At 46.3% G+C, this 25,245-nt stretch overlaps 1 protein-coding gene across 1 annotated transcript; it reads left to right on the top strand.

Annotated features, from left to right (window-relative positions):
• Positions 1 to 3,550: 3,550 nt before the first annotated feature.
• On the top strand, positions 3,551 to 24,552 carry DOK2 (docking protein 2). Its single transcript, XM_081203116.1, has 5 exons — positions 3,551 to 4,330; positions 7,856 to 8,137; positions 11,527 to 11,641; positions 21,330 to 21,508; positions 23,388 to 24,552. The coding sequence occupies exons 1-5, from the start codon at positions 4,268 to 4,270 to the stop codon at positions 24,207 to 24,209; spliced, it is 1,461 nt and encodes a 486-aa protein (XP_081059242.1). The 5' UTR covers positions 3,551 to 4,267; the 3' UTR covers positions 24,210 to 24,552.
• Positions 24,553 to 25,245: the final 693 nt, after the last annotated feature.

Here is a 25,245-nt window from a genome sequence, read left to right as displayed (position 1 = left end):
ATGCCATCATCTTGTGTGTGTTCCAAGAGATCCTTAAAGCCTTTGCCAGCCTGGTGCTCTCTAGGTACCCTTGGACTACAACTCCCATCCGCACCAGGCAGTCTGGGAGTTGTAGTGCAACAACATTGGGCAGCTGCAACATGCTGGCCACCTCTAGGATAAAGATAGAGTGGGGGGCGGGATCCAGGGAGCAGTACTGGGGTGTGTGTGTTCTGGTATGGCAATGCCACCTCTAAGCTTTGTAGTTCCTGGATTCCTGCATTGCAGGAGCTGGACTAGACATTTTTGGGGGTCTCTTCCAACTCTACAGTTCTACGATTCTATGACCTTTGAGTCGGACCCCCCTCTCTCAGAGAGTCCCCCCACCACTCTTTCCAGATGTCCCCACTACCTGCGTCTGTTGATTCTCTTCTGACCTCCTGGCTTCCCACCAGGCCATCTCAGAGGCCCAGGGCTCAAACAGCCAATCTACCCTTTAACATGTTTTCCATTCAACTGGTGAAGAAAACAAGTACAGTGGACCCTCAGGTTGCGAACGTGATCCGTGCAGGATGCACGCTCGCAACTTGCAGTGTCCGCAACCTGCAGCGGCGCGTCTGCGCACGCACGGGTTGCGATTTGGTGCTTCTGCGCATGCGCAAAGCACAATTTAGTGCTTCTGCGCATGCACAACTGCCGAAACCCGGAAGTAACCCATTCCGGTACGTCCAGGTTTTGGCGGTCCGTAACCCGAAAAAATGCAACCTGAAGCGTCTGTAACCCGAGGTATGACTGTACACATATCATTCTCCAAGCCTCCCGCCTCCCCCAGTTAACATCAGAAGCTGTTTGCCAAGATTTTACATCTAAATATATATATATTTAGAAATTCTCTTTGTGAAGCTCAGGAAATTATGCAGAGCCCCCTTGTCATCTGTACATAGGGAGCAATGCCTGCTGCAATTTGCCTTATAGCTTGTGCATGCATGCATGATTACTATTTATTAAATTTATTGGTCACTCTTTTTTTTTGCCAAGGGAACTCAAAGTGACAGCAAAGGATCCAGAAGTTCTCACAAGCTGCACAACCATTCCTTCAAAGGCAGTGTAACCATATCAAGGCAACCTCCCATCCATCAGGTCTAAGGAACCGCCCGCTAACAGTGCCTCCGTCTTATCTGGATTGAGCTTCAGTTTGTTGGCTCTCATCCAGTCCATTACACCAAGGCAAGGCAGCAGTCCACGGATATATAGAAGCCTGCAGAAAAATATTCGGGGAATTGGACAGCACTGAGTGTAGTAGTCAGACAGGCATCATGAATTCAAATAAAACTATTTGACTCTGCAGCAGAGGGAGCAGGGCTCTGTGTACAGGCCAGCAGATCACATTTGTCACCTCCCCTCCCTCCTCTGTTTACGTTCTAAAAGCTTCAAGGACAGGAGTAGAACTCCCTATCTTTGTTAACTGGGGGGCTAATTTCGCTTGCTTTCCATCCCACTCCCTTTCCTATTTGTGCTGTGTCTTTTAGATGCTGAGTTCGGGGGCACGGATTGGTGTTTTGTGTTTTTTTAAAGTGTACAGCCCCCCTGTTCACTAAGTTGTGTTTTTATATTAGTTGGAACTTGAAAGCTGCTCAGAGTGGCTGGCTGGGGTATTATATTATTATTATTATTATTATTATTATTATTATTATTATTATTATTATTATTATACAGTGGTACCTTGGGTTAAGAACTTAATTCGTTCTGGAGGTCCGTTCTTACCCTGAAACTATTCTTAACCTGACGCATCACTTTAGCTAATGGGGCCTCCTGCCGCCGCTGCACAATTTCTGTTCTCATCCTGAAGCAAAGTTCTTAATCTGAGGTAATATTTCTGGGTTAGCGGAGTCTGTAATCTGAAGCGTATGTAACCCGAGGTACCACTGTAGTCCAAAACATTAAGAGGGCACCAGGTTGGCATAAGTGAAGCGCTTTGAATGCACGCTGTAGCTTGTGTGGATAAAGATGAGTATGGAACTGTAAAATGTCTAGAAATTGGCGCCTGAGTTTTGATTTTTTTGAATACAGTCATACTTCGGGTTGAAGTTGCTTCAGGTTGACTGCTTTTGGGTTGCGCTCCGCGGCGACCCAGAAGTAACGAAATGCATTGCTTACGGGTTTCTCCTCTCGCGCATGCGCAGACAGTCAAAAATTCTTAACCTGAGGTACTATTTCTGGGTTAGCGGAGTCTGTAACCTGAAGCGTCTGTAACCTGAAGCGTCTGTAATCCGAGGTACCACTGGTGATGGCTTTAAAAGGGAATTAGACAATTTCAGGGAGGGTAGTAAGGCTGTTGGTGGCTACCAACCATGAGGGCTACGCTATGTCTTAATTGCTTGAGACAATCTGCCCCGGGATACCAGTCGCTTTGGAGCAACTGTCAGAGAGGGATCTTGTGCTTGGGACCCACTGGTGGGCTTCCCATTGTGGCTCCTGCTTCACCGTTGTGGAAATCTTGGATCTGATGCAGCTGCAGGGCTCTTCTGTGTCAACTGAAATACTTCTGTGTGAATTTCTCGGGGTACGGAGATCAGCGTTGGCTGTGGAGTTGGCCAGAATCCCTTAGCGCTGTGGACGGAGGAGGATCCGTGAGTACAGTTGGAAGCGATCCCACGGACCCTCCAGCCCCCTGTCTTTTAGAGGGCTAGCGTAAGGACATCAGAAGAGCCAGTTGCATCCTGTTCTCACAGTGAACAACTAGGTGTCTGTGGGAAACCAGCAAGCAGGATTTGAACACAAGAACAATCTCCCTTCCTGTGGTTTCCAGCAACTGGCCTTCAGAATCATTGTTGCCTCCAGCTGTAGACACAGAGCACAGTGTCATGGCTAGTCCATAGGTCTCTCCTCCATGAATTTGCCTCATCCTCTTTTATAGCTAGGGACTGGGTGGCGCTGTGGGTTAAACCACAGAGCCTAGGACTTGCCGATCAGAAGGTTGGCGGTTTGAATCTCCGCGATTGGGTGAGCTCCTGTTGCTCGGTCCCTGCTCCTGCCAACCTAGCAGTTCAAAAGCATGTCAAAGTGCAAGTAGATAAATAGGTACCGCTCCGGCGGGAAGGTAAACGGCATTTCCGTGCGCTGCTCTGGTTCACCAGAAGCGGCTTAGTCCTGCTGGCCACATGACCCGGAAGCTGTACGCTGGTTCCCTCAGCCAATAAAGCGAGATGAGCGCCGCAACCCCAGAGTCGGTCACGACTAGACCTAATGGTCAGGGGTCCCTTTACCTTTACCTTTTATAGCTATTCAAGTTGGAAGCCACCACTGCCTCATGTGGGTGTGAGTTCCATCATTGTTTTTATTATTATTATTATTATTGTTGTTGTTGTTGTTGTTGTTGTTGTTATTATACCCTGCCCTTCCCAGTTCAAAAACCAGGCTCAGGGCAGCTAACAACAAATTTAAAACACTTTAAAACACTTAATTATAAAGCAGCATAAAATACAGTATAATAACATGAATAACAATATAAATCAAAAATCAATCAGATAATCCCCAGGGCTATCTGGCTGAATTGGTCCTACTTGGGCCAGCAAGGAGGCCAGGGGAGAATTTGCTGTGGGGTCTCAGAGTGGGTGATCTTCATAAAAAGGGGAGGGGAAGGGAAGGGAAGGAAAATAAAAGATCAGGCTGAATTCAAATTAAAGGCCAGGCAGAATAGCTCTGTCTTACAGGCCTGATGGAAGGAGATTAAATCCTGAAGGGCCCTAGTCTCATGGGACACAGCATTCCACCAGTTCGGAGCCATCACTGAGAAGGCCCTGGCCCTGGTGGAGGATAGTCTGACTTCCTTAGGGCCCGGGACCTCTAAACTATGGTTATTCATGGACCTTAAGGTCCTCTGCGGGGCATACCAGGAGAGGCAGTCCCATAGATACGAAAGCCCTAAGCCACATGTATGCACTGCATGAAGACCTACTACCTTCCACCTGCCTTGAATTTTACAGCCTTCAGCTTCATTGGGTGTCCAGGAGTTCTGCTGCTGAGCGAGAGGGAGAAATACTTCTCTCTGTGTACATATGGCACAGTGATCTGTGTCTTCAGCTTCTGCCCTTCTCGATGAGACCGCAACCACAGGAAGCTGACGTGAAAACGCTTTTTAGAAAGAGAGAGAAAGGGTGGTGGAGGAAGGAAAACGGAGCCTTGTTGAGCAGTGCTGAGTGTGCGGCGCGCCCACAGAGAGGCCAGGAGTGGGGCCAAGGAGACGTTGTGTGTCCCCACCTGCTGCTGCCGCTGCTCCTCCTTGACCATGGAAGAGACAGTGGTGAAGAAAGGCTTGCTCTACTTGCTCCAGCACCAGACCTTTGGGAAGGTAAGACTGGCTTCTCCTCGCTGAATGTTGGAAGAAGGTGTTCGCTAAGATCTCTTTGATACCCAAACAATTTATTGTTTTGATGCATTTACATTCTTAATCTGAGCATATTAGCATGTCTTTTTAAGAGCAATATTTTGTCATATAATCATCAAAGCATTGCCATTCATTTTTTTTAGTTTTTGTTTTGATTGCTGTCGTATGGATGCTGTTCATTTAGCCAATTTTAAATATTCATTTAATTTGAGAAGCCATTCCTCCTTGGTAGGTAGTTCTTTAGCTTTCCATTTAGATGCTATTACTATCCTGGCTGTGGTGGTCGCATATAAGAAAATTCTTTTTTTCGATTCTGGTATTTCTTTTCCTAAAAGGAAGCCCAGTAGGTAAGCCTCTGGTTTTTTCGTTAATGGGATTTTAAGCATTTTTTTCAACTCCTCATGTATTTCTCCCCAGAGGTACTTAATCGGGGTGCAACTCCACCACATATGCTTTGTTGTACCAGCTTCCTTGTTGCATTTCCAACAGAGGTTGGATTTCAGTTTATAGATTTTTGCTAATTTGACTGGTGTTAAATACCACCTGTAGAACATTTTGATGAAATTTTCTTTTATTGTACTACAGGCAGTAAACCTTATATCTTCCTGCCAAAGTTTCTCCCTTTGCTCTAAATACATTGTGTGGCCGAAGTCTTGTGTCCATTTAATCATTGTCTCTTTCACTTCCATGTCAATCATGTACAAATCTAGCAAAAGGTTATACAGTGCTACCTCGCAAGACGAATGCCTCGCAAGACGAAAAACGCGCAAGACGAAAGAGTTTTCTGTTTTTTGAGTCATTCCACAAGACGAATTTCCCTATGGGCTTGCTTCGCAAGATGAAACGTCTTGCGAGTTCTTGCGAGTTTGTTTCCTTTTTCTTAAAGCCGCTTAGCCGCTAAGCCGTTAATAGCCGCTAAGCTGCTAATAGCCGTGCTTTGCAAGACGAAAAAACCGCAAGACGAAGAGACTCGCGGAACGGATTAATTTCGTCTTGCGAGGCACCACTGTACATTTTAGATAGTAATTTTTGTTGTTTTTTTAATAATGTTTCATGTATTAATGAATTCTCTTTAGCAGAGCCTTTCTTTGATTTCGAGATACCCAAAGAAATTATTGTTCCATTTTTGCACCTGGCTCTGTTGAACCTGTCTCTGGAAACCAAACAGGATTTGAAAAGCAAAGAACTGATTTCTCATCTCTCCTAACAGCAGCTCAGGGCTGAATTGACAAACTCTGTAAGGCCTTTCATCTTAAGAATTTGGATTGCTGGTGTCCAAGGGTTTGGCAAATTGCCCTTCTTGAATAGATACATCATAAACTAAAAGTATCTAAAGGGCAGAGTGTGAATATATATATATAGAAAGAGAGACAGGGAGCATTATGTCATTTCTTATGCCAAATCTGAGAGTTGTGGTCAATCATATACATTTCTACCCAGGGCCGGATTTAGATTAGATGAGGCTCTAAGCTATTGAAGGTAATGGGGCCCTTTATATGTCCAGCTGTCCTTTGTCAACAACAAATTGTCGCTGTTTTTTGTGTTGAATATATGCTATATGGTAATTTATGGACCTAATAGGTATCTAAAGCCATTTGCACATACCAAAATATGTATTTTTTCAAAGTAATTGATATAGAAATGAGCAAACCAGTGATATTTTAGTGAGCAGGAGGGGCCCATTACTTACATCATAGGAGCCTACACAACACAAAACACTGTTGCTGTATGTAGGTTTTATTTTATTTGTTTTTTTATCTTATATTTTGGAAATGTACATCCAGTTGTTGTTTTTCCTTTATTTTTGGGGGCCCCCCCGAGAGAATGGGGCCCTAAGCTATAGCTTGTTTAGCTTATACGTAACTTCGGCACTGCCACCAGTGTAGGTAAATGTCTGGCTCAGACATTTAAGACTAGAACTTTCGTCTCAATAATGATGGAACTCACAAGTGGGGAATGCTTTTATATTTACACATATTTATGATTTGTAAATGGAACCTTTGTATGAGTTAATACTTTATTATTCCTTTGCAGCTCTGCTGGATCTGTGTATTTTTGTCCTTACAGGCTGTGATGCTTTATGGTTTACATTATGTATTCCTTTTTGTTTTTGTTATGCTTGCACTTGTTGTTGTTGTTAATAAATTAATACAATTTAGCAAAAACGAAGGCCAGCTGGTCTTTCTCCAGCCTCGAACCTCCTTTTTTGCTTTAGGCTAGAAGCTCAGGGATCACTTCCACCAGGCTCCAGATATCTTGCCTCTCCCGTCCTTTTAAAACCCTTTAAAAATTGCTCTGCTCCCTCTGAAATTTGGCCCCAGTTTGCCTCCGAATGTATAAATTATTGTAACTCACCCAGGGAATTGCTTGATAAAGGGCAAATGAAAAATACTCTTAATGAAGAGAAAGAAAACAGGCGAATTTCTTCAACGCGCAGGCTGCGCCCTGAGTCTTTTAAGGATCAGGCTGGATAGAGCCCAGCCTTTCCATAGGCAGGAGCTGAACACAGGGCTTAAATACCTTAGCACTTCTTTCAAACATTGTTGTTGTTGTTTAATCGTTTAGTTGTGTCTGACTCTTCGTGACCCCATGGACCAGAGCACACCAGGCACTCCTGTCTTCCACTGCCTCCCGCAGTTTGGTCAAACTCATGCTGATAGCTTCGAGAACACTGTCCAACCATCTCGTCCTCTGTCATCCCCTTCTTGTGCCCTCCATCTTTCCCAACATCAGGGTCTTTTCCAGGGAGTCTTCTCTTCTCGTGAGGTGGCCAAAGTATTGGAGCCTCAGCTTCAGGATCTGTCCTTCCAGTGAGCACTCAGGGCTGATTTCCTGAAGAATGGAGAGGTTTGAGCTTCTTGCAGTCCATGGGACTCTCAAGAGTCTCCTCCAGCACCAGAATTCAAAAGCATCCATTCTTCAGCGATCAGCCTTCTTGATGGTCCAGCTCTCACTTCCATACATCACTACTGGGAAAACCAGAGCTTGAACCAGTGGCGTAGTGTGGGGGGTGCCAGGGGTGCCAGCAGCACCGGGCGCAACATTGGGGGGGGGCGCGTTTGGTCGGCCCTTTGCAAGACAAAAGTCCATAGGGAAATCTCCGGGACAGCGGGGAAGCGCAGCGCGTCTTCCCCACTGTCCTCGGACCTCCTCCGAAGCCTGGCGGTGGGGCGGAGAGACCTTCTCCCCGCGCCAGCCTGTTCTGAAGACTTGTGGTAGGAGCAGTAGCGTGGCGTGGGGGGTGCAGGGGGGGCCTGCCGCACCTGGCGCAACATCTGGGGGCGCGCGGAAGAGACTCGAGTGCTAAAATCCACGGGTTAGGGGGCGCAAATTACTTGCCTTGCCCCGGGTGCTGAGAACCCACGCTACGCCACTGGCTTGAACTATACGGACCTTTGTCGGCAAGGTGATGTCTCTGCTTTTGCAGTATACAAAGGTTTTTTATGACTAGAGAAACAAACCTTCCTGTGCATTTTTTCTCCCCCTCAGAAATGGCGGAAGTTCTGGGCTGTCCTGTACAGGGAAAGTGCCTGTGCCCCGGCCCGCCTTGAGCTCCTGGAGTCGGCGGAGAAAGCCAAGAAAGGGGAGAGCAGCAGACGCATCATCAAGTTGGAGGACTGTGTTCAGGTGGCTGAGGCAGGTGGAGAGACCGGCAGCCCCAAGGAGACAGCGCCTTTCTTCCTGGAGACCACCGAGAAATGCTACCTGCTGGCTGCTGAGAGGGCCGAGGCGGAGGCCTGGATCCTGGAGCTGTGCAAGCTTGCTTTCACTGTGAGGAAAATGGCACTCGGTAGTACAGGTCATGTCTCATGCAGAGGGAGGTGTGGGAAGCTGCACCTCATCATCCTGTGTGTGTAGCAGTTTAGAAACTGCCTTCCGCTGGCCCATGGTCTGTCAGAGGACTGACGAAATGAAATCCTTCTTCACATATAGTTAAACTTTGGAATGCCTTGTCGCAGGAGGCAGTGATGATGACCCCCAACCAAAGATTGCTTTTTTTTCTTCAATAGAGCACAATTTTTATTAATTTTAAAAAACTACCAGCTTTTAGGGATGCGGGTGGCGCTGTGGGTTAAACCACAGAGCCTAGGACTGGCCGATCAGAAGGTCGGCGGTTTGAATCCCCGCGACGGGGTGAGCTCCCGTTGCTCGGTCCCAGCTCCTGCGAACCTAGCAGTTCAAAAGCACGTCAAATTGCAAGTAAATAAATAGGTACCGCTCCGGCGGGAAGGTAAACGGCGTTTCCGTGTGCTGCTCTCGTTCGCCAGAAGCGGTTTAGTCATGCTGGCCACATAACCCGGAAGCTGTACGCCGGCTCCCTCGGCCAATAAACGAGATGAGCGCCGCAACCCCAGAGTCGTCTGCAACTGGACCTAATGGTCAGGGGTCCCTTTACCTTTATCTTACCAGCTTTTAGTACAGTTCCATGCAGTAGCTTCAATACAGGTGTACAGCAACAGACAATGTCATAAAGAACAAAGTTAGTCAGTTAAAGGGAAAGATTGCAGGGGAGGGTTGTGTTTTTTGCAAGAGTAAGAAGAAAGCAAGATGAATTAGGGAATGTATCGAGTTTTGTTTAAATTAAAGCAAAAGCTCTGGAGAACTGATTTAAACAAAACTTATGCAACCATACATTGTGGCATTATTTTGGGGAAAATAGGGGAAACACTTGTTGAGGATTCTGACTGGAAACCAGAGATGGCTTTAACAGAGGATTAGACAAATTGACGGAAGAGGCTATTGTTAAAAGAAAAAAACCTGCTCCTTTTCCCTTATGGGGTATCCAAGAACCCGTATAGAGCCCTATCGGTAGGAGAAAATAACAGAGGCCAAGCAGAGTATATTGAGAAGCAAAGCGGCTAGTAAGCTTGAACTTTATTAAACTGTTGCAACAGGGTCCCCCCCCCCCGCTCACCCCACACAAGAGGGAGAACCCTGAACAATGGTGCCCAAGCCCTTATATAGACTTTTGAAATTGCCCAAGACCACCCCACAAAACATCATACATATATCACAGAAGGAGGTGGTCTACAGCAGAAATCCTGTCTGGCAGGATACCTGATAATGGTCGCTGATTGTTTTACCTGGGCAGCCTGGCCATTCTTTTGTGAATACTTTAGTTCCTGAGTCCAGGTCACAGGCTCACCCTATTCATAAACAAATATGTCCTAAAGACAGAATTTGCAAGCGAAAAGAGAATGAGAAGGCTTTCCCCATTTGCCTCCCTCACTGCAGAGAAATATTTGAGGTCATTGGAAGAATCAAAATGGCTTCAGGATTGCTCTCCCTTACTATTTGAGACACTTAGTTCATACATTTACTGTAGATATGTGTGCATTTAAGAATATTCATTTTATATTTGAGACCTTAGAATTCTTATAATAATATGGATGGCTCCTAGCTATGGGGGCTGTGCTTTGCCCTCCACAGTCGGAGCCAGCAATGCGTCTGGACACCAACTGCTGGAAACTGCAGGAGGGGAGAGGGCTGTTGTTGTGTTCATATCCTACTTCTGGGATTCCCTTTGAAGCGCAGCAGTTCTCAACCTGTGGGTCCCCAGATGTTGTTGGACTACAACTCCCATCATCCCTAGCTAGCAAGGCCAGAGCTCAGGGATGATGGGAGTTGTAGTCCAACAACATCTGGGGACCCACAGGTTGAGAACCGCTGCAAGGCATCCGCTTGGTCACCATGAGGACAGGATGCCAGACTAGATAAGCCCCCTTTGGCCCCATCCAGCAGAGGGCTCGTCTTATAGAATCATAGAATCATAGAATCATAGAGTTGGAAGAGACCACAAGGGCCATCGAGTCCAACCCCCTGCCAAGCAGGAAACACCATCAGAGCACTCCTGACATATGGTTGTCAAGCCTCTGCTTAAAGACCTCCAAAGTAGGAGACTCCACCACACTCCTTGGCAGCAAATTCCACTGTCAAACAGCTCTTACTGTCAGGAAGTTCTTCCTAATGTTTAGGTGGAATCTTCTTTCTTGTAGTTTGGATCCATTGCTCCGTGTCCGCTTCTCTGGAGCAGCAGAAAACAACCTTTCTCCCTCCTCTATGTGACATCCTTTTATATATTTGAACATGGCTATCATATCACCCCTTAACCTCCTCTTCTCCAGGCTAAACATGCCCAGCTCCCTTAGCCGTTCCTCATAAGGCATCGTTTCCAGGCCTTTAACCATTTTGGTTGCCCTCCTCTGGACACGTTCCAGTTTGTCAGTGTCCTTCTTGAACTGTGGTGCCCAGAACTGGACACAGTACTCCAGGTGAGGTCTGACCAGAGCAGAATACAGTGGCACTATTACTTCCCTTGATCTATATTTATATTTGTATTGATATGTGAGAAACAACCAAAGCATGCACACACCCTTCTAATTCTAAGGTGTCGAAACAATAAAATAAATGTTCATAAAGACACAGGGTGGGCGCACACACATAGGTACATAAACCATAATTTCAAATGGTGCAGGAGAGCAATCCCGGAGCCATTTGGACTCTCACCTCAAATATTTCTCTTTGGTAGCAGGAAAAGGCCTTTCTAGATTGTTTATTTACAGGATTTACAAGTGAAAAACAACTAACTGCTTGGAATGAAGGGGCTTATCCCTCTGCAAAACCGGCCTGGCAAGTATCTGTTGAGCAGAGCAGACCAGTCAACAGAGCATTTCCTTTGTATCAGTAGGTGTGAATTTGTGAAAGGATTCGGGATATTTACCATTTCAAAAGGATGGCCCAGACTGACCAAGATAGGGCCATCAGCAAAAAACATCATCAGATCGCCTGACAGACAGGAGACAAGCCACTCTCTCAAATTTCTGTTGTAGACGGCCTCTTTCCTGTGCAGGATGCTTTTGGGTGATCCTTGGCTAAGGGGCTGGGAAATTTCCAAAGCTTTTAAAAGTTCTTTCACACCTTTGTTCAGGGTCCTCGCCTCTTACCTAAGGTGTGGAAGAGATGTTTGTTGTAACAGGAAAATAAAGATCTGCCTTGCTTTCACAGGATCCTGCCTCAGCTGAGGCTTCTCTGAGGTTCCTCTTTGAGGTTCCTCTGATATGGACCGTGGGGGACGCTTGAGTCCCTTCATGGGGAGCTGGGCTGTAGAAGCCACACACCCCGCTGTTTTCTGGTAACAATATGTTCTCTTTGGGTTTTAGAGAAGCACTGAAGACTGGAAAGTGATGCTGGAGAAGGAACTCCTGAAGGGCAAGGCCACGTCTCCCACTGCTCTCTCCATGGCAGAGAATTCCCTGTACAGCACCACCTGCAAAGGTAGAAGGGGAGAGCAAGAGACCCCTAGTTGTGCAGGGAGCCAAGAGGGAGGGGCTGCCGCCATTGACAGATGGTGCTTGTGTTGTGAGTCGAGGACTTTTATTGGTTACAGCATGGGAGTAGTATTCGCTTAGGCATTGTAAGAAACTGCAATGCAGTGGTACCTTGGGTTACATATGCTTCAGGTTACAGACTCTGCTAACCCAGAAACAGTACCTCAGGTTAAGAAGTTTGCTTCAGGATGAGAACAGAAATTGTGCAGCGGCAGCAGGAGGCCCCATTAGCTAAAGTGATGCGTCAGGTTAAGAACAGTTTCAGGTTAAGAACGGACCTCCGGAACGAATTAAGTACTTAACCCGAGGTATCACTGTACCAGACTCCACCCCGCACAGCCGGGAGTCATATCAGGGTTAATAATAATAATAATAATAATAATAATAATAATAATAATAATAATAATAATTTATTATTTATACCCTGCCCATCTGGCTGAGTTTTCCCATTCACTCTGGGTGGCTTACAATTGAGTATTAAAAACAATACAGCATTAAATATTAAAAACTTCCCTAAACAGATGTCTTTTAAAGATAAGATACCTGCTTATTTCCTTCACATCTGAAGGGAGGGTGTTCCACAGGGTGGGCACCACCACTGAGAAGGCCCTCTGTCTGGTTCCCTGTAACCTCACTTCTTGCAATGAGGGAACTGCCAGAAGGCCCTCAGTGCTGGATCTCAGTGTCTGGGCTGAGCGATGGGGGTGGAGACGCTCCTTCAGGTATACAGGACCAATGGGAGGAGCTTGTTGATGCAAATACAACTGGAAGCTCCCCCATGACGTCACCGGGGGTCGTGCCATGGCCCTGGCCACCAGCAGGGCATCGGACAGGATCTACGACCGCCGGATTCCTTTAACGGAATACCCAAAAGAGGAGGGGTAGATGATGGCGCATACCCAATCCTCCAACACAGCACACATATTCCAATGCTTAACCGCCAATACCAGAAAGCTGTGACAAATTGCTACGAGGCAGGCGAGAAAACCAAGAGGCTGGTGCCAATTTGCCAAATGGATAAAAAAAAAGTCCTACCGGGCCCCTTGGGCAACCAAGGCAACCAAATGAAATCCATAGCAAAGTCAATACGCAAAAGAAGCTGACCTAAGCGGGAGGGAGGCAGGGAGATCCGAAGAAAGCAGGAACAGGCTGGGAGCTGAGCGCTGCCGCGGTCTTTTCCACTTCTACAATTCCATGATTCTGTGTCGGGGGAAAGACCGAAAGGATCAGCTCTCCAACTCCAGCTGCCCAGCACTACTCTTAGAGCTCCAACATTTGAACCAAGACTCTGTGCTCAAAGGTGGGGGCTAGGCATGTATGCTAGTGATGTGTGGAAGTGAGAGCTGGACCATAAAGAAGGCTGATCGCCGAAGAATTGATGCTTTTGAATTATGGTGCTGGTTGGAGGAGACTCTTGAGAGTCCCATGGACTGCAAGAAGATCAAATGCATCCATTCTGAAGGAAATCGTCCCCGAGTGCTCACTGGAAGGACAGATCCTGAAGCTGAGGTTCCAATACTTTGGCTACCTCATGAGAAGAGAAGACTCCCTGGAAAAGACCCTGATGTTGGGAAAGATGGAGGGCACAAGAAGAAGGGGACGACAGAGGACGAGAGGGTTGGACAGTGTTCTCGAAGCTACCAGCATAAGTTTGATCAAACTGCAGGAGGCAGTGGAAGACAGGAGGTGCCTGGCGTGCTCTGGTCCGGGGGTCACGAAGAGTCGGAAACGACTAAACGACTAAACGACAACAACAACAGGCATGCATGCAGCGTGCACCACAGTGGAGCCTGTCTTCCAAGAACTGGCATGTAAAGTGCTCACTCCGACCGAGGCGGCGTCATGGAAAATCTGCCTCCGCCTTAGCTCTCGCTTGCCCTCTTCCTGACTGTGGTTTTGCGGGCCGTGGAGGGCTCACACCGATACGGCTGCCTGATAGTCCCCAGGCACTTATCGTCCCTTCCCCATTTCCTGCCCTCCTCCCTCCCCCCACTTGTCCTTGTTATAAGAATTTAAGGTCTCAAATATATAAATTAAATGTACAAGGCAAACTCGTGCGTAAATACATAAACCGCATGTCTGAAACAGTACAGGAAGACAGTCCTGAAACCATTTTGACTCTCCCAAACTGACCAAACGTTTCTCTGCAAGGAGGGAAGAACTGAAAAAAACCTGCCCATTGTCTCTGTGCTCACAAATCCTGCTTTAAGGACACATTTAAGGTGTGAATAGGGTGAGCCTGAGACCTGGATTCAGGAATTAAGTAGTTATAAGGTTTGAATCCCAGCGACGGAAGCTCCCATTGCTCGGTCCCTGCTCCTGCCAACCTAGCAGTTCGAAAGCACGTCAAAGTGCAAGTAGATAAATAGGTACTGCTCCGGTGGGAAGGTGAATGGCATTTCCGTGCGCTGCTCTCGTTCGCCAGAAGCGGCTTAGTCATGCTGGCCACATGACCTGGAAGCTGTACGCCGGCTCCCTCAGCCAGTAAAGCGAGATGAGCGCCGCAACCCCAGAGTTGTCCATGACTGGACGTAACGGTCAGGGGTCCCTTTACCTTTAATAACCTGCCAGACAGGAGATAAACAACACACTCAGGATTCTGTTTTAGACCGCCCCCTTCTGTGATGTATGTATGATGTTTCTGGGGGTGATGTGGAGTTTGAGGGTGGGCAATTGAGGGTGGGCAATTCCAATAGTCTATATAAGGGCAGGCACACCTTTGTTCTGGGTCCTCCTCCATCCTCCTGCGTGTGAGGGGATCACCCTGTTGCAACAGCTTTAATAAAGATCAGGCTCACTAGCTTCTCAATATTCTCTGGCTGGCCTCTGTTATTTTCTCCTACTGATGGAGAACCTACAAAGGACTCTATAAGAGCTCTTGTGTACCCCATAAGGGAATAAGGCCAATTTTTTTTTTTTTTTATAAATTTTTATTAGTTTTACAGAATTTTAGATAACAAACAAACACTCAAAAAGACAAACATACACGTATAATTTCATAACATATTTCCATAAACCTCTTTTCTGGGACTTCCCCATACCCCCCCTTTCTGCATCCCAATGTCCATAATTTTATAGCAACTCCCAATTATTACTTTCCAACCTCTGTCATCTTAGTCATCTCTATATTCTGACCTTATATCACTGTACCCCTTTGTTCCTGAAAACCACAACACTCTAACATTCATTAAGTTTATAATAGTCCTTAAGATAACTTTTGAATTTTCTCCATTCTTCTTCCGCCGTCTCTTTTCCTTGGTCACGGATTCTGCCTGTCATCTCGGCCAATGTCATATAGTCCATCACTTTCATCTGCCATTCTTCCAGAGTGGGTAGATCTTGTGTCTTCCAATATTTTGCGATGACTATTCTTGCTGCTGTTGTAGCGTACATAAAGAAAGTTCTGTCCCTCTTTGGCACCAATTGGCCGACAATGCCCAAGAGAAAGGCCTCTGTTTTTTTAGGAAAAGTACATTTAAGTACCTTTTTCATTTCATTATAGATCATTTCCCAGAAAGCCTTAATCTTCGGGCATGTCCACCAAAGGTGATAGAAGGTACCTTCAGTCTCTTTACATTTCCAACATTTGTTATCGGGCAGATGATAAATTTTTGCCAGTTTGACTGGGGTCATGTACCACCTGTATACCATTTTCATAATATTTTCCTTTAAGGCATTACACGCCGTAAATTTGATACCGGTGTTCCATAACCATTCCCAGTCATCTGACATGATGTTATGACCGACATCCTGTGCCCACTTAATCATAGCTGATTTGACTGTTTCATCCTGTGTATTCCATTTCAGCAACAAGTTATACATTCTAGATAAATTCTTAGTACTGGGTTCTAACAATTCGGTTTCTAATTTTGATTTTTCCATCTGGAAGCCAATTTTCCTGTCCTGTTTGAAAAATTCCATTATTTGATGGTATTGAAACCAATTTTGTACCTTGTGCTTCAGTTTCTCATAACTTTGCAATTTGAACTTATCTCCATCTTGTTCCAAGATTTCCCAATACTTCGGCCATCCGACCTCCATATTGAGTTTCTTCACTGCCTTGGCCTCCACTGGTGAGACCCATCTAGGGGTTTTGTTTTCCAACAGATCTTTGTATCTTATCCAAACATTAAACAATGCTTTTCTAACAATGTGATTCTTAAAGGCACTATTGACTTTATCATACCATAGATATGCATGCCAACCGAAAGCATTATTGAAACCTTCCAGATCTAAGATGTCTGTATTTTCGAGGAGCATCCATTCTTTCAGCCAGCAAAATGCTGCTGCCTCATAGTACAGTTTCAAGTCCGGCAGGGCAAAACCCCCTCTTTCTTTAGCATCTGTCAATATCTTAAATTTGATTCTGGGCTTTTTGCCCTGCCAGACAAATTTCGAGATATCTTTCTGCCACCTCTTAAAACACTCCATCTTATCCAGAATCTGCAAGGTCTGGAACAAAAATAACATTCTAGGCAATACATTCATTTTAATCACAGCAATTCGGCCTAACATTGACAATTTCAAATTTGACCATATTTCTAGATCTTTTTTGATTTCTGACCAACATTTTTCGTAATTGTCTTTATACAAATTCACATTTTTAGATGTCAAATAGACCCCTAGGTATTTCACCTTCTTAACCAGTGTCAACCCTGTCTCCTCTTGAAACTTCTCCTTTTCTGTATCTGTTAAATTTTTTCCTAAGACTTTGGTTTTTTGTTTATTCAACTTAAATCCGGCCACCTGGCCGAACAGTTGGATTATTTCTAAAACCCTTTTCGTACTAGTGTTTGGCTCTTGCAAAGTCAATACTAGGTCATCTGCAAACGCTCTTAACTTGTAATGTTTAGCTCCGACCTGCACTCCTTTGACCTGCTGGTCTTCCCTTATCATATTCAGCAACACCTCCAGGACTGAAATAAAAAGTAATGGGGAAATTGGGCACCCCTGTCGTGTTCCTTTTTCTATCTTAAGTTCCTCCGTCACTACATTATTTACAATCAATTTAGCTTTTTGTTCGGAGTATATTGCAGCCATACCATTCTCAAAACCTTGACCTACCCCCATCCCATGAAGATTCTTTATCATAAAACTCCAAGAAATATTGTCAAAGGCTTTCTCCGCGTCCACAAAGATCAATACTGCTTTAGTGTTTATGTTCACCTCTAGCTTTTCCAAAATGTCTATCACATTCCTTACATTGTCTGCTAGGTGTCTTTTAGGGAGAAAGCCTGCTTGGTCCCTATGAATCTTCTCCATCAACACTTTTTTAAATCTTTTTGCCAAAATGTCTGCAAAAATTTTGTAATCCACATTAAGTAGTGATATTGGGCGGTAGTTCTTCAGTTGAGTCTTTTCAGTCTCTGTCTTTGGTATGAGTGAAATATATGCTTCTTTCCACGATTCAGGTGTCTTTTTCCCCTCAAGGATCTCATTACAGACTTCTTTTAGTGGTTGAATCAACCATTCCTTCAGTGACTTGTAGTATCTTGAAGTCAATCCATCTGGTCCTGGAGATTTGCCCAGTTGCATATTCTGAATGGCAGCCTCTATCTCTTGTTCTGTTATTCTCTGGTTCAGATCGATCTTACTTTGATGAGAAATTTTTTGTAATCCATGTTTATCAAGGAATTTATCTATATCTTCTTCATTTTGCGGGCCTTGAGTATAAAGTTTTTTAAAGTAACTCAAGAAGCAATTTCTAATTTCATTGGGTTTGGATATATTCTTTCCATCCACTTCTAGGCTTGTAACTGTATTTAGTTTCTGCCTTTTCTTCAGTTGCCATGCCAGAAGTTTGCCACATTTATTTGCTGATTCAAATGTCTTTTGCTTCATCTGCTTTATCTTCCATTCAATCTCTAGGTTCATCAATTCCATATATTGTGTTTGATATAACTTGATCTCTCTTAAAATCTCCTGGGACTTTGGTTTTATTCTTAATTTTTTCTCTCCTTCCTTTATCTTTTCCAAAATCTTTTCTTTCTTCTCATTTTGTTTTTTCCTCTTTATTGAGTTTTGTTGAATCAAAAAGCCTCGCATCACCGCTTTGCTTGCGTCCCAGATCACTCTTTTCTCGACATCAGTCCTCAAATTTATTTCAAAATAGTCTTTTAAAGTTTTTTCGGCCTTCATAAGGATCTCCCTGTCTCGAAAGAGGGTGTCATTCATTCTCCATCTAAATTGACCAGTTGTTGTAAGTTTCATTTCCATCTTCACGGCGTTATGGTCGGAGCAAGTTTTTGGGCAGATTTCTACCTTCTTAATCTTTGGAGCCATGCCACTAGTAATCCAGATTTGGTCAATTCTGGTCCAGGTCATCATTGCTTGGGAGAAAAAGGTTCCCTCTCTCTCCAGAGGGTTCCTTGTTCTCCATATATCTATCAAATCCATATTTTCAGTCATTTCAAAGAAAGTCTTAGGAAGTCTCCCTTCCTTACTAATTGCTAATCTTTGTGCCTTGTCCATATTAGTGGAGACCACGCCGTTCATGTCTCCCATAATTATCATATTGTAATCCAGATAGTCCGTCAAGGTTTCATGAAGCCTCTTAAAGAAGTCAGATTTGCCTTCATTTGGTGCATAAATTCCAACAACTAAGAGTTTTTCTCCTTGTACTTGTATCTCCACAGCCAAATATCTCCCTTGTTCATCTTTGAATATCATTTTTGGAGCCCATTTCTCTTTCACATATATTACGACTCCTCTTTTCTTGACTTTGTCTGAAGAAATAAATTCTTGTCCTAATCTTTTATTTGAAAGTAGTCTCCTGTGGGCTCTAGTTATGTGAGTTTCTTGTAGGCATATCAAATCCAGTTGTTCTCTGTTCAAGATATGAAATACTTGTCTTCTCTTCAAAGGCCCATTGAGCCCATTACAATTCCAGCTAAGGAATTGCAGAGCCATCTTGTTATTTTCCTGGAGCTCCTCCAACAGCTCCGAGTTGTTGCTCTTCTTCTGATGGTGGTGGTTTTTGTCCAAACGAAAGACTCAGAATGTCTAGTGCTCTCCTCTGTTCTGCCAGTACGTCCACAGTCCCCTTCTGCAGATCCTCCTGATATCTTGCCAGAAATTTGTCCTTGTCTTGAATTGTCTTTATTTTCACCTTCTTTCCCTTGTAGTCAAATGACAGTCCTTGTGGGAATTCCCACCTGAAGCGGATAGTGTTTTTCTTTAGCAGAAGGGCCAAGTCCTTGTAAAAGTTTCTTAAATCCAAAATATATTTTGGTATGTCTTTGAAGATCTGTATAGCTGAGTTTCCAATTTGCAGGGCCTTTTCAAAGTGCAGTCCTAATATTTTGTCTCTTTCCTCCTTAGATCTAAATGTAATCAGACAATCTCTTGGGGTCTTTCTTTCCTGCTTTTTGCCCAATCTGAAAGCTGTTGTAATTTTAAATTCGTCTTCCTCGAGATCCCAGCAGTCAACAAACTCCCGTGTCAGAAATTCCGCAAGGTTGTCTCTTTCGTTCTCTGGAATTAACCTTAATTTCAAATTTCTCTCTTTTCTCTGTAATTCCCACAAGGCCAGAGTTGCATCGTGCTCGTAGACCTTCTTAGCAATCGGCTCTAGTTTCTCTTGTGTGTCTCCAGCAACAGCTTTAGCGTCTTCGGCAATTTTACGCGTGGTAGCGTTTTCCTCTACAAGTTTATTTATAGACTCTGTATTCTGGTTTAATCTTAATGATATTTCTGATAATTTTTGTGTATTTTCTGAAGTCTGTTTTGTCAGGGACTCCAAAGATTGATTAATTTTAAGCAGGGCTTCTGTCACAGCATCCATAGGAGCAGCTGTCCCTTTTTCCTGTCCTGTTGTTCCTGCTGGTCCAGCAGTTATGCCTGAAATTGAGCCTCTTTTCTTTGTATGTTGCTGCTGCAGCTGTTGTTGATGTTGTTGCTTGGTTTTGGCCCTTGTAATTATCTCTTCTTGTGAGCCACTCATATCAAAGTCAAGGTCGTTTCCCACGGGAGCTGTTCCCTGCTGGAAAATTCCACAGTCCTGTGTCTTCCCAAACTTTACTTTACTTTACCCTCTAGGGGGAGCAAGTCAAAATGGCCAAAGAGCAAAATGTCCAGATACAGAAGACAAAGGAGTATATCCAAAGATGTAAAACACGGCTAAAATAAATATAACTTGAGGCTTATAGCTACCAACTGCTGCAGTCACCCAATTTACACTGTTTCTTCTTATAATGTACTGTAGCCAAACACAATTTAAACTTTGTATCACAGTGTCACTTTTGCAGGGGAAAGTCAGATCAGTGTCCTATTATCCTGAAAGGCAGACCGCTTCGTACTTTAATAAATGAGACAGCAGAGGGTTTTTGCTTCAAATGGATCATGCAGTTAATTCAGTTTCTTTCACCTCCCCTCTGCCCTACTGGCTAGAGGGGAGATCCAAGGTCCAAATGTCCGGTTTAATTAAATAAAAAGTAAGTTTCAACGGATGCAGGTTTAAAGTTCCGTTGCTTTCACTTTCATGCAGTCGAGGGGAGGCAGACTTCCTTGAATTTAATCTCCCCGCTTTTAGCCCAATTTTCAAATTTTAAAAAGTCCCGAATATTTTTCAGCTCTTACTCACGAGGAATCAGTCCAAATTTTCTTTTCAGGAAGGAATCGGCGCTCTCCGCTTATGGCGACGCGGCTTCACTTCGCAGGCTGGGTAGCGACTCTCAGCACCGCGCTCACTCCCGATGTCGATCCGTAGCCTTTAAAAAGGCTCTTTCACGGTACCGGGGGGCGCAAAGGTGCCCACCGAGTCTCCTTGTTCTCAGGCTTCAGCGCCTGAGATTTTAGGGGTCCCCCGCTCGCCGTAGCGGGTAAGACCCGAACTTGCGAAGCAGTCCTTCTCCGGAGCTCGGAGGTAGGACCGCCATTAAGCGCTGGCACCGACCGGAAGTATAAGGCCAATTTTTGTTGACAACACCTTCAGTGTCCTTGGGCGGAACCTGCACCTTAGAAAGCGGGCTGGGGGCAGGACATTGGAAAGAAGCCTGCGTTGACACGGAATTCCATTTTATTTCATTAAATTTATGCACTGCTCAATTGTAAAAAAGACGGAGAAAACATTTCAAAGCAGATTTGCAAAGAGAATAAAGCAATAAAAAAAAAAACCTATTAAAAACATTCAGAAGATAAACTCAGCAGTTAACTAAAACATACAGCAGAATACTACATGTCTGGGCAGGCTTCTCTAGACAAAAGTGTTTTTTAGCAGGCGCCAAGAAGGAGCACAGAGAAGGCACCTGCCCCGTGTAAATAGGCAGGGAGTTCCAAAGTTTGGGTGCTGCCACAGGGAAAGAATGGGGGCCACTTGCCACGATGGCTATGCCTACCTCCCTTGTCCGAGGCAGTAGTGCTTCTGAATACCAGTTGCATGTGTCCCACTAGTCCAGGCATAGGCAAACTCGGCCCTCCAGATGTTTTGGGACTACAACTCCCACCACCCCTAGCTTACAGGACCAGTGGTCAGGGATGATGGGGATTGTAGTCTCAAAACATCTGGAGGGCCGAGTTTGCCTATGCCTGCATTAGGGCATCTGGTTGGCCACCGTAAGAACAGGACGCTGGACTAGATGGGCCACTGGCCTGATACCGCAGCCAAGATCTTTTTAAGTTCTTATGTTTCCTTCCAGCTGCTGAGAGGCAGTTTCCCGTGGCCGTGAGGGCAACCGAGGCCTCTGAGCGCTGTCAGATCTGGGGCATGTTCTTTCTCTGTGCCAAAGCGGATGCCTTAGAGCTGCGGGACAAGCAAGCGGGGGAAGTGATCTACACCTGGCCGTACAAGTTCCTGCGGAGATTCGGTCATGACAAGGTAATGGCTGTGGGGTGTTTGTCTCCGGTGCAGCACATTTCAGGTGTGCAATGCCAGACAGTTGCTGTTCCTAAGCAGACTTCGTGGTGTGGATAGGAAGTTGCCAGTGGCCTGGTACTGCCTCCTTTCCGCTGACCATGCCTCTCAGATGTGCCTCCTTTCCAGATGTGTTTCCATTGCCTGCCTCCTTGCTGTTCCTTCCTGGCTGTTTAAGGGAGGGAGGATTGTTCTGCTCACCTGGTTTTCCACTGACAGTGTGCACCCACCTTGGGCGGCAGTAGGAGATGGTACGCCCCTGGGGAAGCGGAGGAAGGAGCTGAGATAGGAGCCAAGTCTGTGAAATGGGTGGTAGTGGGGGAATCATGATGTGCTGGTCCTGTGGGTTACCCGAGAGACGAGGTCCAAGTCCGGTCCGTGGCTGAAGGTGCAACGTGGAGGCAGTCCGTAGTAGCTGAAGCTGGGTGCAGGGCAGGGGGTCGGATGAAGTCAGGGACAGGCAAGCAAGCAGGGAGCCAGGGCGGGTCAGGAGCTCAGGCAGGAAAGCAGGACAGGGTTCAGGCAGGAACTAGCAACCAACAACATTGCTCCCACAACTTGGAACTGGGGCTGGCCGGCTTTTATCTGCCCCGAGGCATATGGCGGCCCCGATCCTCTGGTGACTCGCCTCTCCTGGCCTGGAGGCGAGCACTCCTCCTGTGGGAACTTAGTTCCCTCCGCCTCTCTGCCCTGAGCCTCTGCAGCTCAGGAGAGGCTGGAGGGTTACCGGACCCAGAGGCAACCTCAGCTTCCTCTGACGGGGCTGAGAGTGGAGCACCTGCAGGCAATGGGTCCTCCATCACCTCAGGAGCCAGAGCAGACTCAGCTGATGCCTGCACCTGAGGACCCAGCACAGGTGAGGACCCTTCAGGCTCATGCCCCAGCCCCGGCTCAGCTGGTTCTGGAGGCGGGGAATCCTGTGCAGGCTGGGATCCCTCAGGTTCAACATCTGAGTCTGAATCCCAGGCCATCACACATGATTTTGCAGAAACATTTCCTGTCTTTGGAGGAAGTTTTGTGTCAGCTGGGTGGGGCTTTCCTGCCCCCCTCCACTCTGCCTCCTGCAGGATGCCCTGAGTCCTTCTCTTCCCAAATCCCAGGGAAGGAACCATGCAGAGGAAGTAAGTCTTGCATTGCAGGGGTTTGGATTAGATGACCCATTGGGCCTCTTCCAGCTCTACAATTCTATGTTTGAGTTCTCTAGGGGCTGAACCAAGACCAGTCTTGGGGCTGAACCAGATGTGAAGATGGAGGGCTGTGATGGAAACTCCCACCTCACAGTTTCCTGGTCCTGCCTAATATCTGCCACCCAACCGTGGCGGTCCTAAGTCTCACCTGGCTTTGCCTAGCAGAGAGGAGCATTTTAAGTCCCACGGGAAGCAGTGAGGGCCACCAACTTGCATAGCTTTTAAAGAGTATTGGATAAATTCATTGGAGGAGAGGGCTATCAATGGCTACCAGCCATGGTGGCTCTGTTCTGCCTCCTCAATTGGAGGCAGCAATGCTGATGAATACTAGTTGCCAGAAACCACAGGTGGTGTGGTTCTTGGGCTCAAATCCTGCTTGCTGGTTTCCTAATAGAGGTATCAGGTTGACCACTGTGAGAAGGGGATGCTGGACTAGATGGGTCCCTGGCCTGATCCAGCAGGCTCTTCCTAAGTTCTTAGAAGATGGAGAATTGTTATGGAGCTCCCAGGTCTCAGCCTCCTGGTCCCATTGACTCTCTGCTTACCTTGATGGGCCTCACCTGACTTTGCCCAGCAGAGAGGAGCATTTCAAGCTGTTGGGCCACTTGTCCTTCCCTACAGACTGACCCCAGGAGACCTTGTGTTTCTTCTTCTAGGCCATCTTCTCCTTTGAAGCTGGGCGGAGATGTGCCTCTGGCGAAGGCAGCTTTGAATTTGCCACCAAGCAGGGCAGCGAGATCATCCAGGTCATTGAAGGTGCCATCAATGCTCAGAGGAACTCCACCAGTGCATCTTCAGGTGCCACCCTTCTTGCCGGGGCCGCCAGTCCAGCCAAGCCTGACGAAGGTGCCCAGGGGGCAAAAGCCACTGGGCTGGTAGAAGGGCAGTCATTCCGTACTGCGGGCACCAAATCCCTCTCCTTCGAGTCCACCTGGCAAGGAAGACCAGCGAAGGGCAGGTTAGTCAAGCCCACGGCCAGCTGCCCTCTCTCCAGCACCAACTGCCCCTACATGGAGGGGTCTGATGCCCACCCCAGGCGAAAACCCCAGCAGGAATCAATGTCTGAGTACTCGGAGCCATTTGATGCCATCTCCAAGTCGTTGGGAAGCTCAGGTGGCAGCTGTTTCCCCTTGCCTACCACCGAGGAGCCACCGGGGGCAGCAGGCCTGCATGCCAGCACCAGAGGGTTGGGCCTGTCCCCTGCCTCTCTGGGGCTGCACCACATCTATGATGACCCAGAGGCTGTGGCCCACCTGGTGTACGATGAGCCTCAGGAGTTTACAGGGGACGCCTGGAAGGTGCAGGCCACTCCCGAGGACCCTATTGGCCACGAATACCCCTACAACCCAAGCTTGGATGACTACTCTGTGCCTAAGATGGCGGCAGCTTATGCCCCCGTGGAAGATCAAAATGGGCTTGGAGAAAGTGCATATGATCAGGTGATCTTGAGCCTCAAGAACAAGAAAAATGCACAGTGAAAGGAGAGGATGGATGGAATGAATGAATGAATGAATGAATGAATGAAGGGGTGGATGGGAAATGAGAGGATCGCTTTGTTTCATTTGTTGTGGGAGATGAGCCCAGGTGCAGCCTCCCTGCCTGCCCTCCTCTCAGAGCTCAAGCACCGTATTTTTCGCTCTATAAGACGCACTTTTCTCCTCCTAAAAAGTAAGGGGAAATGTGTGTGCGTCTTACGGAGCAAATGCAGGTGGGAGGCTCTGCTCAGCACACCTTTTAAAGAGCCGCGCGGAGCGTGTGTGCGGATCTTCGGGGAAAAGCGCCTAGGAGCCGCATACACACTCCGCACACTCTTTAAAGGGAGGGCGGCTCTTTGGGGAGCCTTAGCCGCACGCAGCCTCTCCCAGGCAGTGGAAGCCTTCATCCCACTGCCTGGGAGAAGCTGCGCGCGGCTATCCCTTAAGCCAGGACAGCAAGCAGGATCGCTGCGCAGCGTTCCCGCTTGCTGTCCTGGCTTCTGGGATTCAGAATATCTTATTTCTTGTTTTCCTCTTCCAAAAACTAGGTGCGTCTTATGGTCTGGTGCATCTTATAGAGCGAAATGTGGTATGTTTATAGAGGAAGTCTGCTGACCCTTTGTTGCGACCTCTGGGATAATCCAGGAACAGGGGTTGAAGTTGGTACAAAAATGGTATTATACACCTGTAAGGTTATATCATATTACAAAATCTGGAAGTAAGAATTGTTGGAGGAAATGTGGAGTGATGGGAACGTACAGTCATATGTGGTGGGATTGTCCATTAGTTAATGAATTTTGGAAACAGATTGGTATAGAAATTCTGGGTAGGAAGGTGGGAATATCTAAATTAATGGTTCTTATTAGTCTGAGTAGCACTGAGTTCAAAACAAAAGAGGAATGTAAATGGGTAAAATGGATGGTAACTGCGGCCAGACAGGTTATAGTGAGTAACTGGAAAAATGCAGAAGAGCTAGGGGTGAACCAATGGAGGAAAAAATTGAATATTACAATTTTAGAATATCTAACTGTGAAGATAC

Source organism: Podarcis bocagei (assembly GCF_964188305.1).
Source record: "Podarcis bocagei genome assembly, chromosome: 7".
NCBI lineage: Eukaryota > Metazoa > Chordata > Lepidosauria > Squamata > Lacertidae > Podarcis > Podarcis bocagei.
This window is presented reverse-complemented; position numbering and strand designations above follow the sequence as displayed.